The sequence below is a fragment of the Emydura macquarii genome, unplaced genomic scaffold, assembly GCF_026122565.2.
Source record: "Emydura macquarii macquarii isolate MOO-44397 ecotype Brisbane River unplaced genomic scaffold, CSIRO-AGI_Emac_v2 contig_2636, whole genome shotgun sequence".
NCBI lineage: Eukaryota > Metazoa > Chordata > Testudines > Chelidae > Emydura > Emydura macquarii.
In genome coordinates, this window is record NW_027132773.1 from 10,777,532 (window position 1) to 10,796,118 (window position 18,587).

General features: G+C 44.6%; 1 protein-coding gene across 1 annotated transcript in view; it reads right to left on the reverse strand.

Annotated features, from left to right (window-relative positions):
- The window catches only part of ANO6 (anoctamin 6), a 112,146-nt gene extending 94,340 nt beyond the window's left edge, over positions 1–17,806 (reverse strand). The window contains exon 1 of the mRNA XM_067564163.1: positions 17,321–17,806. Coding sequence (XP_067420264.1) covers positions 17,321–17,390 — 70 coding nt within the window. The 5' untranslated portion in view covers positions 17,391–17,806. The remainder of the gene's footprint in view (positions 1–17,320) is intronic.
- Between the last annotated feature and the right edge of the window lie 781 nt (positions 17,807–18,587).

Below are 18,587 nucleotides of genomic sequence, written 5' to 3' on the forward strand. Positions count from 1 at the left end.
ATCCATAACTTCTATTACACATATAACACATGAACATGATCATTATCATCTTACTTAGCACATTATAGCCTTTCTAACAGTACCTGACATGGAATATCACATGAATTATTATGATTTTGACATACTGATGTCGAACAATATAACAAATGCCCCCCTCCCCCAAATCCAGCGAGCGTGACACCCCCAACGCAAGATTGGTGTAGAAGTGAGTAATCGGAGCTCCTGAATACACCTCAAGGTTCCCCCTAAGCCAGCCAGCGTCACACACCTAAAATATGCATCTCCATTGGCATGTCAGTTCCGCCAACCTAAATCATGGTAAAATTCAAATTAATAAAACCACCTCCGCAAGTGGCATAGCGCTGAAGTCGAATTCTATGGATCGAACGAGCGTCAGTGTAGGCAGAGCGCAACATAAATCAATGTTATTGGGTCTCTGGGAGGTATCTCATAATGCTCTGTTGTGACTGCTCTGCAGATTCGTACTCTGCTGCACCATGGCCACATAAACAGGAAATAGCTCCTCCCCTCAAGCCCTGGGAAATTTTGAATTCCCATTTCCTGTTTGTTCAGCGTGGAGAGAGCTTCATAGCTGAACTGTTCATGGCGACTGCACGCCCCAAACATGCTCAGCATGGAGTCGACCTGAGGTCTTGGATCTCATCAGTCTGTGGGGCAAAGAGTCTGTTCTGGCTCCTCTCGACAGCAAAAGAAATTTAGATATCTACGAGAAGATATCACGTGGTATGGTGGAGAACGAGAATGACTGTTCACCTCCCCTAGTTTTCTGATGTGCTTGCCTCAGATCTTGTGGCCTTCCACAACAGGGATGCACAGCAGTGCTGTGTTAAAATCAAAGATCTGAGGCAGGCGCATCAGAAAACTAGGGAGGTGAACAGTCGTTCTGGCTCGTCACCGAAGACGTGCCACTTTTATGAGGAGCTGCATGCAATTCTCAGCGGTGACCCCATCACTGTGCCACCATTCAGCACTGATACCTCCAAAGAATCCCAGTCCAGGATGAATGGAGGACTCTGTGGATGAGGAGGAGGAGAACAGGGGACAGGAGAGCAGGTATCCATTCTCCCAGAGAGCCAGGACGTGTTCGTTACCCCAGAGCAGCACACCAGGGCACAGGACAGCATTATAGACTGAGATGCCGGGGAAGGCACATCTGGTGAGTGTGTATAGCAAATCGTATTTCTGTGGTTATGTCTCCAGTGCAGCTTCTTATTTTTGGGAAAAAAGGAGTTTGTGGTTTTGTGGGGATGGGCTTCCTGGGGGTTGGTAAACTTCAGCAGATGGTTACCCTCTGAACAGACTATTTATATGAACAGGGATGCTCCAAGAATCCTCTATGGATATCTCCAGGAAACTTTCATTTAGGTACTCTGCAATCCTTTGCAGAAGGTTTCTGGGGACAGCAGTCTTATTTCTTCTGCCATGGTAGGACACTTTTCCCTGCCACTCTGCTATTAAATGAGCAGGCTTCATTGCAGAACACAGCACAGCAGCATAAGGGTGAGGCCTGTACCCAGATGCTTGCAGCAAATTTTCCCTCTCTGCCTGCGTTACCCTCAGGAGACTGATATCACACATGGCCACCTAGAGAAGATGGCACAAGTTCATAGTACCCGATCAATATAGTCACTGTGTCTTATTACCCTGCTGTCAACAGTGTCCCTGGGCCCCTACACAGACAATTTCTAGCCAGGATATCGTTGGCATGAGCATTATTGGTCTGGGAACTGGTGCCCCCTTTTTTTCCCCTTCAGCACACTTCACCCACACCCTCCTCCAATCCTTTTTGACCACCTCCTCCCAAACCGGCCTTTGAGATGATAAAGGGGAGCCCAATGATCCTTCTCCTTGTTTATGTGTGGATTGGAGAATTTAGTGCTATACAGACTTCCCTGTAATGGATGCAAGGGCCCCTTACTTACCATGTCTGGAACACTACTCCGACCCGTGCGATAGGTACAGATTGGTATGCAGGTCTGGGGTTGCCTTGTGAATATGAAGGAACATTCTTTTTACATTGTAACGTTTCTTTTACTCTATGGGTTCAGCTAACAATGGCAACTTTGTGCTTTGCTTGCCTTCAGTGGACACCTCAGCCTTCACTCCATCTTCTACTCCTACAGAGCGCCTTTCCCAGATTAGGAAGTGGGGAAAATAAATTTGGGATGATATGTTCAACGAATTAATGAACACCTCCATAACTGATGACACAGAGCTCAGAACCTGGAGGATGTCCTTGTCAGAAAAACTAATCATGGACACGGAACACAGAAAATCAGCACAGGAGCATGCAGCACACCAGGAGATGCTGCGTATTATGAGGGATCAGTCTGACATGCTGAGGTGTCTGGTAGAGCTCTAGGAAGAGCAGTGGCAGGACAGACTCCCTCTGCAGCCCCTCCAAAACACTCAATCAACAAGCACTTTCTTACCAGCCCCCATCCCCAAGCGCTCTAGAAGGAGGTTGAGCAGGGTGTAATACGTGCTCCACTCCATGCCGGTAGAGGAGAGCAGAAAGAGATGACGGCCCCTTTAAAAACTGGGAATGTGCGTGCTTTGCTGTTTGCACTGTCACAGTTTGCTCTGGATGGCCAAGCAGCCTGATGAGTGTTAAATTATCTTCCTTTCCCCACACTGAAATAGGTCACGAATAAAACTGTACTGCTTTAAAAAACATTTCTCTTTATTCATTGAGAGTTTGGGGATTGTTGGAGGGCAAAGAATGGGAGGGGGCTGATGGTGTGAAGGTGGGAGATGGGAGGGGAAGGCACACCACTGACAGAGACATACATTACTGCAGTTCATTCAAAAAATGGGTTTTCAATGCTTCCCTGAGGTGCAGCACTCCACGGTTGACTCTTAGCATAGCACTGGAATCTGGCTACTCAAAATTAGCTTCCAGCCTATCAGCCAGCCCTGGGGGAACTTTCCCCCTTTGTTTTACAAATGTCATGAAGCACACAATTGGCAGAGATAACAGTTGGGATGTTGCATTCACTGAGGTCTAACCTAGTGAGCAAGCTGCACCATCTTGCCATTAAGCAGCCAAATGCACATTCTACCACCATTCTGTACTTGCTGAGCCTATTATTAAAATGCCCCTTCTTGCTGTCCAGGTGCCCAGTGTATAGCTTCATTAGCCAGGGAAGCTAGGGTAGGCAGGATCCCCCAGGATCACTATTGGCATTTCAACATCATCAATATTTATTTTTTAGTCAGGGAAGAAAGTGCTTGCCTGCATCTTTTTTAACAGACCTGAGTTTCTAAAGAGGCATGCATCATGCACCTTTCCAGACCATCTCACACTGATGTTGGTGAAACGTCCCGTAGAATCTACAAGGGCCTCCAACACCATTGAGAAGTATCCCTTCTTGTTTACGTACTCTCTCGCAAGATGGTCCGGTGCTAAGATAGCGATATGTGTGCCATCTATCACCTCCCCACAGTTTGGGAACCCCATTGCAGCAAACCTGTCCACTATGTCATGCATGTTTCCCAAAGTCACTACTCTTCTTAGCAGAAGTCTATTAATGGCCTGGCACACTTGCATCACAACAGCTCCCAAGGTGGATTCACTGACTTCGAATTGATTCCCAACTGACCGGTAGCAGTCTGGGGTTGCTAGCTTCCACAGAGCGATGGCCACTCGCTTCTCTACTGTCAAAGCAGGTCTCAATCAAGTATTTATGTGCTTCAGGGCTGGGGACAGCTCTGCGCAAAGTTCAAGGAAAATGGCCTTTTGCATACGAAAGTTCTGCAGCCACTGGTCATCTTCCCACACCTTCATAACAATGTGGTTCCCATCAGTCAGTGCTTGTGTCCCAGGACCAGAACCAGATGCTGCATGACAGCCTGAAGCAAACGGAAATTGTTTCACTCTATGGCTTGTAGTAGGGCAGCCTCAGTAACATTGAATTTTCCACTCTGCAGCTCCTGTCTCAGCCTTGAAAGTACTGCAGGATAAGTCTTGAGGTGTTTGTGATGCTCACAATGATAGTGCAGAGCTAAGCAGGCTCTGTGCCTCTCCAGCAATGGAGTGTATGTGGCAGAGACTGAAGGGCTTAGAAAAACGGTGCTAAAAAGTGTTTGTCCATTTGTTTGGGACAAAAAGGGAGGGGGAGGGAGCACATTGCATTATGGGAGGATGACAACCTTCCCAAAAGCCTCTGTGTCTAGTTGCACTGTGGGATAGGTACCCACGGTGCACTGCTTTGATTGTCGACCCAAGCACGGCTAGTGGGGACGCAATATCCCGACGCAATGAGCGTGGCGTGATCACGCTCCTGTGACTTATAAAATTCAGCGGGTGAAAGTTGATTTAAAATAAATCGACTTCACTCTGCAGTGTAGACATACCCTGACTGTCACACATTCCATTCATTGTGGCAAATTCTTTTAATTCTACACTGCTGAGTGCTGAGTTTGCATAGCAAACCTGCCAGAATATAATGATTGAAGGTACAAGTGATCTCAGGGGCATTACCACAGGAACTATTTCTCATTTTAGATCCATTAAATGCTTGTGGGTCAAGAATGTGTTTAATAATGTTTTATACTATAGACCAAACACTTCAGAGCTGTTCCAAAGGACTATGCCAAAGACACGTACTGAGGCAGAAAAGGAAGTTCTGTTTTTCTTTACTTTCGGTTACAAAGCTCAGCAATTGCATTGAGCCTCCCACATTTTTTCTCTCCTGATCCCTGCACTCCCAATACAAAAACAACAAACATAAACCGTATGTGCTTCCTATTATTGCTCACACGCTATTAAATTCATGTCTTGTTAAAATACACACTTGCAGAGTCTTTATAGTCTCAATACCTTCTACACTGTTGGGAAAAATGTTTTTTCTTATATCAAGTACAACATGCTAAGTTTCGTTAGCTTACACTTAACCATTTCACAGTGGAAAAGACAACCCTTTTCCTGACCCACTCCTGCTAGGCTAGGCTTGTCTAATGTTGCTTTCCCCCCCCCAGCTGAATACAGAGTAAGTCATCTCAAACTGCCAAATCCATATAACCAAAGAAAAAATATTCCAGCTGTCTATGCAAGGGAAAAACAGGAAATCAGTACAAGGCAAATCCTCTTACATACAGCTCAAGGGTTAGCTCTTGTTTTTTAAATGTGGTAATGGAAACCTCAGGTTTGGTGTCAGTTACCCTCTGGGGCCTGGCACATCTCTAGTTGCAAACCAGACCATTTGAATCCACAGTATCCAAGCCATCATTTTCTATGAAATTACAAGGCCCAGGTGCCAAGAAATGCTAGAATGAAGTGGTTTAAAGGATACGGTAAGATGTACTTTAACAAGAATGGTATCCTTTAAAAAAAAAATTTTTTTTTTAGTCATTAACATACATGACCTTTCTATGCATGTATTAACAAACCTTATTCATAACTTGTATTTGTTACTTTTAAAACATCCATTGGCATTTGGTCAACCTCTTATCATTATCTGTGTATATATTTTGTTCAAATTCTAAAAATGGTCACCACACATTATAAAATCTATTTGAGCCTGATATAAGGCTGCCATTTTTCCATTGAATGGGTTTCCCATACTTTATTTCTCCATGCCACTGATGTTAGGGGGATCTATCCTTTTCCAAAAACAAGCTATCCCACACTTGGTAATTGTGTTATCAATGGGTCCTTCCTCAAATCAATAATCTCCTCTGGACCGTAAAATAATAGAGCCACTGTGGATTTTGTGGGTAGCTTAACTTCAGTTATCTTGAAAGTTCTATTCATTATTTTCCTCCAAAATACTATTTCCTTAAGGAGTTCCCACCATAATGTAGAAAGGTCCCTGGTTTTCCACATCCTTTACAGCACTTATTAGAACTGAGAGAATAATGGTTTTTTTGGTTCAAGAACCAAACTGAAAAATCCAAAAGAAAATCTGGTTTGATTCAAACCAAACCAATTAAAAAAGATTTTTTTGTTGACTCTGGTTTTGATTTGGTTGTTTTTCACCCTTTGTGGTTTTTTAAAATTGGCTAAATTTTAAATGAAAACACTGTTTTGATTTAAAAAATTGAACCATTGGGTTTTAACTCCCTCTCTCTTCCCAGCCAAAATTATTAGACAAATTCAACCCAAACTCAGTCAATAGTTTCTGGCCCTGAAAAATGCATTTTTTGGTGAAAAAACGTGTTAATGTTAATTAATGTTAATGCTGAGCTCTAGCTAAGAAGAGCTGGGAAAGCTGGCTGAGAGAACAGAGTGGGACAGAAAAAAAGTTCTGGTTATAAGATGTCATAGCTATGCATGCACTTCAGTGTTCTGGTTTTGTGGATGCTTTGGGACTCTGAAGATTGTTTTGAACTGTTACTGTTATTAAACCAGCTCCAAGCAAGGGCGGTATTAACCCAGAGGGAAGCCTTTATGCAGTTCCTAAGGAGCCACGGAGAGCGGAAAACAGAGACTGGGTGCTGTAGAGTGACCTCTGGGCACGAGAGAGCACTCAGGACACGGCTGCCCTGTTACAGTCAAATTTTGCTCAGCTCTATTAATACATTTTATACATTTTTATCTGGAGTAAGGTACCATTTATAAAGTATTTATAATAATTTTTCTTAATGGCTACACAACTAGCTGAGGCCTTCCTCCAGATATTTTCCCAGTGTTCTAGAGTGATTTCTTATTTCAGATTCTTTCCCCATTTTTCTATAAAGGTATTCTTATAGTCTAGATACATCAGTAACATTTTGTTATAGCTGTGTTTCTTAAGCTTTTGCGGTTTGTGACCCCTTATTCAAAGTGAAAATTTTTCACAGCCCTTATATTTAGTATAAAAGATACTCTTTAGTACCTTTAAAGAGTACACTATAAAGAGTATAAAAGATAAATGTATCAAAGACTTGCCTATATAATTTGTGTATTTTTTCTTCAAGAGGTTGACAGACTACTTGGTAAGGGCATGCAGGGAGTGGGGGAAGTGAGATTTCCTTTGTTTTAGATTGTACTAAAATTTTCAACAGCTCACAACCCCCATGATTGCCTTTTCTGACCCCTTTTGGGTCATGACCCACTGGTTTAGAAACACTATTATACCAAGTAGCAATCAGGTCCTTTGAGGTGGTCTTTTTTTGCAATTAGGGTTTTATCCTTGTTAATAGTCTCTTGAAACCTGAGCTTTTTACATGGGATTTGATAACACTTTTTAGTTGCAAAATAGCCGATACTAGTGTATTAATACACAGCGTGAGTTCTTTGATGTTAATTTACATAATTAAATCATTATGGAATATCTGGCCAATGGCTGTATATCTTTCCTCTCGTACATTATATATTCTATTAAACAGGCCTGGTTGTCTTTAGCTGCCTATTATGGTATGTTTTCTTTATGAATCAGAGCTGAGAAAAGCTTGGTTATTTTATTTCAGTTCTGTTTTAGCCAATTAAGTGCTTGGGGCAAGTAGTGAAACTGGAAACTTTTTTGTGAATAATGATGGAAGAAAAATATTCTACTGCTTCTGGCATATTCAGCAGCAAATTCTGAGAGATATTTGGTCTTTAAAAACCCCTCATGCATTATGTTAAAATAGTTACACTGTTAAGGAATCCATTGTGATATATATTAAATTATTATCATTGGCACATCAGAAAACAAAATAATTGGTGGTAAAAGTTTGCAAATAACACAAATTAGTGGAATGGTAAATAATGACAGATCAGTTCTAAAGAATGATCTGGATTGCATGGTAAATGGGGTTCATCTGAACAGCATATATTTTAATACTGCTGAATGCAAAGTGATACACACAGGACCCAAGAATGTAATTTCACCTGAAGAATTGGGGACTGCATTTTGGAGAGCAAGTACTTAAGGGGTTATGGTGAATAACCAGCTGAACATGAGCTCCCCGTACAACCTGGTGACTAAGAGAGCAAATGCTACTCTTGGATATTTAAGGAGGTGTTATTTTAACTGTGTACAACATTAGTAAGGCCATTACTGGAATGCAGTATTCAGTTTTTGTGTATACTTCAGAAAGAATGTTTACAAATAGGAGAAGTTTCAGAAAAGAGCTACAAGAATGGTTTTGAGATCTGGAACATCAATTTAAGAGTGGGAAAAACTAAAGAAACTTGATCTACTGAATTTTTCCAAGAGAAGGTTAAGAGATGACTCATCATTGTCTGTAAATATACATGAAGAGATGATATTTGATAGAGGGCTCTGATCTGGCAGACAGTCAAATAACAGGATTCAATTATTGGAAGTTGAAGCTAGACAAATTCAGACTAGAAATGTGGTGTAAATTTTGAACAATGAGGGTTACTATTGGAATAATTTATCTAGGGAAATGGTGGATTCTCCATTACTTGAAATCTTTAAGACTCGAGATACACTATAGATCAAAGGAAGTTATGGGCTTGATGTAGAAGTCACCTGGTGAAATTCTATGGCATATGTTATACAGGTGGTCAGTCTATATTATAATAGTCCCCTCTGGAAACCTATGAATATATGTGAAAGATCTTTTCTTTTCAATTGTTTTTTTTATAGAATACAAATTTTTTAGGGTCCTGATCTGTACCAAGAGTTTAAACAGGTGCAGAACCGCCAAAATCCTTCCTACTCTTTCATTTATTTAAGTAGGAGAATCTTAAAGAATCACACTCAACACTTTACTATTTCTCAGTAATGTTTTCTCTGAGGACTAACACTCCATGAAACTAGGACTAGCCAGCATCTAATTACTGGTATGTATGTATATGTATATATGAGTGACTAATATTAAAACACTGCCAAGATCAGGCAAGCGTTCCAAACCTATCATAGATTCAATGCACAATTTCATCCAAATATTAAATGTGTAACATAAAGCCTTGTATTAACTGGGTTAACTATTTCATGGCTACTAACCACTCCTATCCATCTTAAGGTTTTATACTGCTTTCCCTCTCCAGAGTATCCGATAGCCTTCCATGAGACATATACTGGGAATAGTGAGGTCCTTAATGGATCTCATAGAATATATTCTGTTTAGAGTAGGGATTATTTTTTGTTTGGTTGATTTTTGGGTTTGTTTAGTCTGTTGATTTTATTTGTTTCTAGTTTTTGTGTAGATACAGGGGTGTAGCCTGGAGGGGTAGTCCCCCTCTGAGGAGGACCCAGAGAGGGAGCCAGACCCACCCTGGCTGACAGAGGCCTGCCCCAGGGAAACCCCTGACCGGAAGCAAGGGGGTGGGCCTAGGCCTTTAAAGGCCCCAGTGGCCCCACCTGACCGGAAGCAGGGGGGGCGGAGCTAGGCCTTTAAGAGCCAGGCCGGTAAGCTCAGTTGGTGGGAGATGGCTGAAGGGGAAGGATGTGTCTCCTCTGGAGCCCCTAGTGAAGGCTGGGCTGGGGAGCTGTGCTGAGAGAGAGTGGCCAGCCTTAAACCCAGCCTGGGGATTGACTGAGGCCTCCCCCAGGTACCCTATGGCCTGGGAGTTGGAGGGCCCACCAGAGACCCCCACGGCCTGGGAGCCAGAAGAAGGCCCGTTGGGGCTCCCCGTGGACTACGAGCCTGAGGAGAACCCCCTGGAGACACCCAGGGCTTGGGAGCTGGAAGCGGACCTGCCAGAGCAGTGCCGAGCCTAGGACCCTGAGAACCTACCGGCCCTGCCCGAGGCCTGGGGACCGTAGGACCTGGAGGAGCTACCCTCCGAAGATGAGCCGATGGAGCTACCTGAGCTGCCGCCTGTGGACGAGGAGGGCCTAGCAGGTCTACCAAATCTCAGCGACCCAGAGGAGGCAGGTACCAGGGGTTTCGGGGAGGAAGAAGCCCAGGGATCGCCACACGTTAGTGGCTGAGTCAGGGGCAACCCGGGCGGTGTGTTGCAGCCGGAGCCCCGCCGACCCAGTGGCAAACGCCGTTGCCACTGCAAGGGCCCTGGGCTGGGATGCAGTGGAGACGGGCGGGCCTGCGTCCCCCTCCCCCCTTTCCTATCCTCCGTGAGGAAGCCTTCCCCGCCGTGCCGTTCCAGAGAGTGGCCTGCTTACCTGCCAGCCCGGCCTGGGGGCCTGGCCTTAGACTGCTTGCCCTGAAAAGGGCACAAGACTCCTGGTGGGACGTAGCCAGGAGGGGTGGCCCCCCTCTGAGGAGGACCCAGAGAGGGGAAAACCCGGATGCTGCTCCCCGGTTCCAGGGGTATGTCCACAAGGGGTGTTGCTGTTATTAATGTCAGAGAGGGAATGTCATTCTTCTGGAAGTGTGGAAGGGCTTTGTCATTGAGAAAGATCTTGAAAATTCCTAAAATTTGCTAGACTCTAGATTCCTTTTTGTTTCTTAAATGTTCGGCTACCCTGCAGAGATTGTAAATTACAACTACTACAAAGCAGTAATATGTTGTAGTTACATATGTATATTCCCACCCGTATGTGTTTTAGAAGATTTGTGAGGAAAAATAATAGACTATTTAAAAAAAAAATAGTGAGGTAGCATCCATGGGGGAGTTCAGGCATGATCACACTTGATTCTATTTTGTTGTTGGATGCTGGGTAGTAAGTGAAAGTAAAATGGGGAAAGAGCAAGAGAGTAAGATGGTAGAAGGAAGAGGGGAAGAAGAGATGCATGTAAACCAAAGGATAAGATACGTAGAAGGAGAAGCGGGCAGAGAACACGACCAGTTTGTTGGGTATTAGAGGGATGATCATTGTCCTGTGTTTGCACAGCGCCTAGCACAATGAGGTCCTGGTCGATGACTAGGGCTTGTAGGTGCTATGCTAATACAGTAATAAATAAAAACGGCACTCCAAAATTTCTGAGTTCCCACCATATTTGTCTGTGTATGTGAAAGAAATTCCACTCTACAATGTGTATATATAAAAAAATGAAATTCAACTCCTGTCTGTCTTCATGTGCTAGAGAGGCAGCACAGTGCAGTGAAATGAGCATGGAAATGGAGACTAGAAACTCATGAGTTCTAAATCCACCTCTGCCACTTACTATGTGGCACTGGGCAAGGCCCTTCACCTCTCTGTTCCCTAGTTTCCCCATCTGCAGCCAGGGCCCCCACATAGGGGGAGGGAGGGGAAGGGTATACTTTACCGGGGCCTGAAGGCCCTGGGGGGCCCAGCCCAGGCTGCAACCCCCCGTGGGTATGTATGTGGGAGGGGGCCCATGTTACAAGTTTGTACTGGGCCTGAAAAAATTATGCTTGGAGCCTGTCTGTAGAGCAGAGATTATACTTAACCATCTGAGAGATTCTCACATGAAAGATGCTAGATAAGTGCAAAGTATGTAAATTAAATCTAAAACTAAACTAAGAATTTGTATGTTTCAGATTAAGTCCCTGTCAACACATTTCTCTCAATCTTTTCACAAAGTTAGGAGAAAAACTGCCTGTGGAAACAACAACAAAAACTGTTGTTGTCATACTGAATGGTTCCTGCATCATGTCCAGAGTCTGGTTTTCCCAAATATTGAAAGAGTACCAAAGCGGCAATAAAAATATTAAATAAATATGAAAGGAAAAAAAAAGAAATATGAAATTTTTGTAGCTGCAGAGCAAAATGGATTTTTCTTCTATTTGCGGGGTTTTTTGGCCGTTATCATTGCTTTGTGCCAGCCATTCACTTCAATTAGTATTCCAGCATGAGCCAAGTACAGCAATAAATAGGATAGCAGAGCAAGATGCATATTAACCCTTCTGTGCATATGCTCAGTCTAATATGTTTTGGCTGAACAGCAAACCAAATTACTCTGCTGGTCCATCTCCAATTATTCTGCAACAGACATTCATCCTGTAATGCGTTTCAAGATGAGGGCTGACTGAGCTGTAACTTAATTAATATTTAGTTAGATTACTAAACAGAGAAATAAAACTGAAGAAAAACAGAAGTGACAGGAGTGGCACAGAACAGACAATATTTTGTATTGTAGTGATTCATCTCTCATATGTAAACCACAGAGGGAAAATATCTCCATGTGAAAATAAAATTGAAAATGATGTTGACTTTGTTAAAGGGCTGATGCACTATTAGGTCACTGAGTCCATTACCAGCACATAGTGCAGAGCAGACCAATTTTAAATCTTCCACAACTGTGCAGCTTGCAGTGAACTACAGCAGAAAGTTAGTTATGTTTTGGCAGGTCAGGAAATCTGACAATTGACATTTTCCTTTGCTGATTGGACAGTCTTGCACACTCACATATATGATTCACCTTTCTAGAGTCAGGCCCAAGTATCAGAGTGATTTACAGAACATCATAGCATGGACACAATATTCTATCGAAGTATACTATTTAGAACACAATATATAGAGCAAGAATCATAGATGCTAGTTGGTCTAATGTATTGTGCTCTAAATGTACTTGCTTACATAGAGTATTGTGGGACTTTGAATGACAAGTGAAGAAAAATGAGAATGGGTGGGAAATGGGAAGCTCTGAATGGGCAGTATGAGAAAATAATTAATGCACACTGGGGAGAACACAATTAAAAGCAAAGGTAATGAGGTGAAGAATCACCATAATTATTCTTCTATATTTGTACTGCAGTAACACTCAGATGCCCAGTCACAATAGGAGCCACTGTGCTTGATGCTGAACAAAACACAGGAAAAAGTGAGGATCTACAGGGGATCTTAAAGACTAGGAGAGAAATGGGTTGGATTCAGAAATGGGCAGGAAGCTGCTGAAGATTTGTGACGAGTGTGAGGCATCACTATTAAGGATGAACGGGAAGAACTGTTCAGGATGGGTCAGGGAGAACTAACTAGAAGCAGAGGATTAAGAGGTAGGAAAAATTTAAGACAAACAGGTCAAATAAGAAATCCTTTTAAAAAAAGAAGAGGTAGAATCCCCATCAGCGTGGTAGCTGGCAGGCACGAGGAGAAAAAGGTGAGGACTGGTTCATCTGTAGTTGGTATCACATGAACGATGCAAAGTAGCACCATGCAAAAGATGTTTCTGTGGTTATAGCAGCACATTTTCAAGACCAAAAAGATGAGAGGCCAGAGTTCAGATTCAAATAATACACCTAGGTTCTTGAACAGAGGGCAAGTAATTTGAGTCGGAGGGAGATGAGATGTTGGAATTTGGGCCAGTAATGCTTTCCTTGCTGATTGGATATCAATTTTGACTAGGATGAGCCTAATGTTGTTATGGCAGATTTGAGAGTTGATGAGATTGAGGTAGGAAGAAAGGGCTGAACAGTGAATTAATTGGGTATATCTGCAGAGAAATGACACCCAAATCAAAATTCAGAAAGATCAGCATGAAGGAGACAGAGGGCCTAAAGCAGGGGTGTCAAAATTATCTGGTCACAAGGGCCATTTAAGACAAAATTGTTCACTTGGCAGGCCGCGCTGTTTTTATAAAAAAAAAAAAAAAAAAAAAAGGGGGGGGGGGGCAGCACAAGGGTGCAACAGGTAGCGCTCTCACCTCACAGCTTCAGCATCCGGGATTCAAACCCTGATCCCAGCTCTGTCTGTGTGCAGTTTTAGCCTCTCCGCTGACGCAGGTGGGGGCTGGGATACAAGCAGCCACCCAGCTGGGGCAGACTGGTCAGCCCGGCTGCCACTCCAACAGTGGGGTGGGGCTAGCCAGGCAGGTGGCCCTCTGGGGGCTGGGAGTGGAGTGCTCGGGCTGGCGGCGCTCTGGGACTAGCTGGGGTGGATTGGCCAGCCTGAGGTGGGGCGGGCCGGCGCGCCACGCAGGCCAGCAGCGCTCCAGGGGCTGGAAGTGCTCAGGCTGGCAGCGCTCTAGGAGCTGGGGCGGTCTGGTCGACCTGGGGCCAGGTTGGGTCCACACTGGTTCTGGGGCAGGCCGGGCTGGCCGTTGGGGGGGTGCTGCTGGGGCACAGGACGCCAACCTGCAGCCAGGGTGGGTTGGGATGGGGCAGCACTGGGGTGTGGGTTCCGGGGGCATTCAGGTTGCCCGGCACTGGGGCTACCCAGCCGGCTTGGCTGGTACTCGGCCGCCTGGGGCGGGGCTCTGACAGGAGAAGGGTGGGGCTTCGGGCAGAAGGGGCAGGGCTAGGGGCTAGCCTCCCCGAACAGGCAGCTCACGAGTCACCCATGATGTATGTCATTTGTTAAAATGACTGCTTAGAGTGCACGGGTCACAAAAATTAACCATGTGGGCCACATGTTTGACACCCCTGGGCTAAAGAGTGATTAGTTAAAGGCATTATCATGGAGAAGACTCATTCATTGCTGATCATACACAAGTACCCTAGGATAGAGCAAAACCAAGAAAACAAAGTGCCTGAGACTCCAGCATACTATCCCAAGCAAGTGACAAGGATGCTGTGTTGAATGGCTCCTAGTCTGTGAAAATTGCCTTTATAGTAAATTCCTCTAGGGAGAACCTGAGGAATTCAGGAAATCCCCATACAAATACAAACTAATTTATATGTAATATGATGTAACACTAGCAAAAAAACATTACATTTCCCAGAGCTGTCCACAGTAAATTATTTAAGGTGGTCTCTAGAGAGAAAATTGTTTTTGGAATTTTAGCTCCTGCAATAACCACACCTCAACTCTCATTCCATCACTTATGCCTAATATTGAGATGCATCAGAAACAAACTGAAGTAACAAATATAATTCTCCCTTTGAAAACAGCTTGCCTCTAAAATCAAGACAGATGTCCATGCACTGGAAAAATATATCCTTCCAACTTACTAAAAACTCAACCAGAGGGTTAGACCCTGCAATTCTTACTCAGCAGAAATGCTCACTGAATCAATGTGAGTATTGCATGAGTAAGAATGTCAAGAGAAGGCTCATTTAATACTACTATATAGCAGGGGCTGTTTTTTTGGTAAACACACATGTACACTTGTGTGATATGGTTGGAGGCAAACGTGATCTGCTAGCTTCTCAGACTAGCAGTGATATTTCATGGCAAACATCTCTACATAGTTAGCTCTACAGTTACTGTAAAAAAACCTCAAACGTTACCTGAATATTCTTGTATTAAGAGAAGATGCACTTTACAAGGCTAAATAACAGTTTCAGCAGAACTCTGTGGTGAAATTTCTCTGTGGAACAACTTATTAAATCACCACTGCCCACTTTGTAGTTCAATTTCCAAAATATCCTTGCTATTCCAAACTGGTGTATCCTGCAAATACGTAATCCATGCTAGCTGGCTTTGGAAGCTGAACCCAGCCCAGATCCAGAGCTGATATACAACTCTGAACAGAAAACACTTTAGTTGCTTTCTGAGGGACAGGATGGAAAGAAAAAGGCATGAAGTGATTATAAAACTCCAGTGCTGATCCACCCTTTAAAGGGGGGTGTGGAGTAAAACTTTGTTACTGAGTCACACCAAGTGGAAAACTGGTTTTGCATTCTTTCCTTTAGTATTATGCAAATACTCCCTAAGGGCCTGATTTCATGAAGTCAGTGGAGAGATTCCCACTGATCTGAATGGACTTTGGATCCGGACCAAAATCTGTGCAATTCTGTACTGAACTCATAATAAAAAACCCCAGCAAGCTAGTAACATGCTTTAGTTTTAGAGGCACTTAACAAGAGTTAACGTTCAGAGACAACTATGACTTCATGAGTATCAAATAGTGCCAATGTCTCCATTTTCTCTGGTTTTCTACAAATACAGAAATTCAATCCCAATATTCTGAAACTATCAAAATTGTGTAGATAGCATAAGAACTATTCATTAGCTTTTGAATATTAGTAAACAGAAATCCTATTTATTTGTTAAAACTTAACATATGGAAATCTATTCACTTTCCCTTTGATGAATCCAGGACAATATCTGATATTCACTCTCTTCTACTTGCATGTACCGCAGTCAAAAATAACACATCAGCTGTCTGCATTTCTTGTTCATTTTGTTTTTTTTATCAACTTATGTAGAAACAAAAGGCTTTTGGATGCTATGGCTATTAACCAGAAACACAGGACCAGATCCTCAGCTGGTGTAAATCAGTGTGTTGCCATTGAAGTGAATGGAACCATATCAGTTCACATTAGCAGAGGATATAGCCCATTATGTTTATGATCTGGAAGGAAAATACTTTGACAGAATTTACTCCGATATTAAATACAGTCAGAAGCAATGATTTTGGCAAGTTGCTGTTGGTGTAGAGACTAGTATATAATCCTAATGAACATAACATTCTCCAGTCATTTTACTATCTGCAGTCTACATGTTCCAGTAGAAAGTCATTCTGTGTTGGGCCAGTCATCTCCGTACTTTGCTAATCACTTCCTTTTTTGTGTTTTCCCTCCTTCCCCATCTTGTGGCTGTCAAATTAAGGCACATAAGCCTGGCAAGGCAAGTGAACAAGCTGCTCTCTCATGACAGCTATGCCAATATTATGGTCCAGATCAGCTTCCAGGGATCCAGTGTGAGTGATAGAAATTAATTCTTTTCATTTTCCAAAGGTACTAGGCCAATCTCACGCCCACCTTCCTCCAAAAAAGATCCTAGGAGCTAACTACAATCTCATGGTTCCTGCTAAGTGCTTCCTCTGTGCCATCAAACTCGTTTTCTTATTCTCTTAAAAATAGGGAAGTTTATGGTTAAAGTTTTGTTCTATATTCACGCACACTAAAATATCTCAATACTGTCTCTCATACGAAAGGGAAGATTGTTTTAAGGCTGTCGAAGCAACCAGTTTCTGCATCCATCAGGTGTACTGACAAATTCATAGTGTTTTCTGTCTCTCCGTTATCTGGAGAAGTCCCAGACCTTGCACTTGAAACTTGCAGAACAAAATAAGATCATAAAGCTAAGCATGGCATATCACTAGCAACTGTGCACATAAACTAGGCATCTCTCTGTCCCTCACCCCCATTCACACACTTACTTCCTGGGCCGCTTCATTCATTCTTGTCCAACCTCAGGCCAGCATTTGCAAACGTGGGCGTCTAAATGTAAGCCCCTTAACTCCATCCTTAGGCACTTCTTTGGGCTCAGCTCTTCGCACGGCTCATGGCAAAAGCGGTATGTCACGGGGCTGGCTCGTAGCCTGAGCTGCACAAACTCGGGGAGAAACTTTCCCAGGCGTGCGGCGGCTGGGCTGGCAAACGGGGAGTTTCAAAGCAGTGAGATCAAAACCCGCCAGTGCGACGGAAGCACCCGTGACACAGGACAAGCCTCGCTGCCCCTCCTCCTCCCCAGGAGGAGACTCGGAAACACGCTCCTAACATTAAGCCAAGGTGGGTAAGAGACGCTTGCAGCTTCCTGCGTGACGGAGGTGTGGGGCCAGGTCTATCACGCCCCACGTGTGTGCATGCAGCTCTAGGCGATCCCCGCTTCTAGTCCTGGGGTACCGGCTAGAGATCGCGCTCCCAGCCACCCGTGCCCAAACTCTCACTTACCAACCTCCCCATCCTCCTCCTCCTCCTCCTCCTCCATTTCCAGCAGCACGTCCTGGGGCTCCGCTGTCATCCTCCCGAAAGTTTCGCCCCCCCTTCGGGAGCGTTGGGTCCTTTCCCTGGAGCAGGGGCTCGCCCGAAGCCTTCCGCGGAGCCCAGCCTGCTGGCTGCCCGCGGCGCGCCCTGACTCTGAGCAAGCTCGGGTGCGCTGCGGCTGGGCTGGGCGGGGCCGGGGCAGGAAGCGGCAGGACACCGCCTGAGGCGGCTAGAGACACGAGAGCCAGGGGCGGGCGGGGCTGCAGCCTCCTGGCGAGCGTCGGGCAACGGGAGAGTGACTAGCCAAGCCTCCCCTTTATGTGCATGGGCAGCCAGAGCCTGGCTGGCCCCTTCTCCCTTCCCACAGGCACCTCCCTGCTTCCAGAGCCTGAGCCCCGAGTCCCACCGGGGTATTGCTCACACCGCTGGCGGAGGAGGCAGGGAAGGTCTCCCGTTGAAGCTGGGATGGGCCACGCTGACTCCTGCCCTTTCCTGCATTCTGTGCCCAGCAGCAGAAGAGAAGTTACCCGGTGCCCAGGCAGTGGCAGGCTTCTTCCTCCCCCTGCCGGATATTTACAGGCAGGTGGAAGGGGTGTTTTCAAAGTGGAGGCCAGGACAAGGGGCTGGGGTGTTTGCAATTCCAGGCCCCGCTGTGAAAACATAAGAGCAAAGGGGCCAATTTCTAACTAGTAGCAAATTGCGCGCCAGGTGGACATAAAACAAAAGCGTGGGGTAACAAATGCAGTCACACACATGCCGACCCTTCAGCCATGGTCATTGTATTACACGAGCACTGAAGACAGGTTTTTACCGACTGTGGCCTGTGCTGAAATTGGTCAGATTCCCATTAGGTATCAGTATTCCTTATTTCTATTGAAGTAGCACACAGAGGTCCAGGTCAGAATCGGGATCCTGTTGTGCTAGGTGCTATGAAAATGAAAACACGGTAGGTTCCCACCCCAAAGAAAGATTATTGGCCTTGTCTTCACTGCATTGTTAGCTCAAGCCAGAACTCAAGTTTTGCCCCTAACCCAGTTCCTGTCCACTCACACAGATCTCTGATTTAAGTGGTGCTTTAAACTTGAACTAACTGGCCTGTCAGTGCTGCAGCTCCAACGCTGCTGTTGCTGATGCTGATGCTGGAGCAAGTAAATGCTGTTGGGGTACAAAAGCTCGAGTTACAATAGCTCAGCTGCTAATCCAATTACTCTTTAGAGTTGTTTTGAAATGTGGT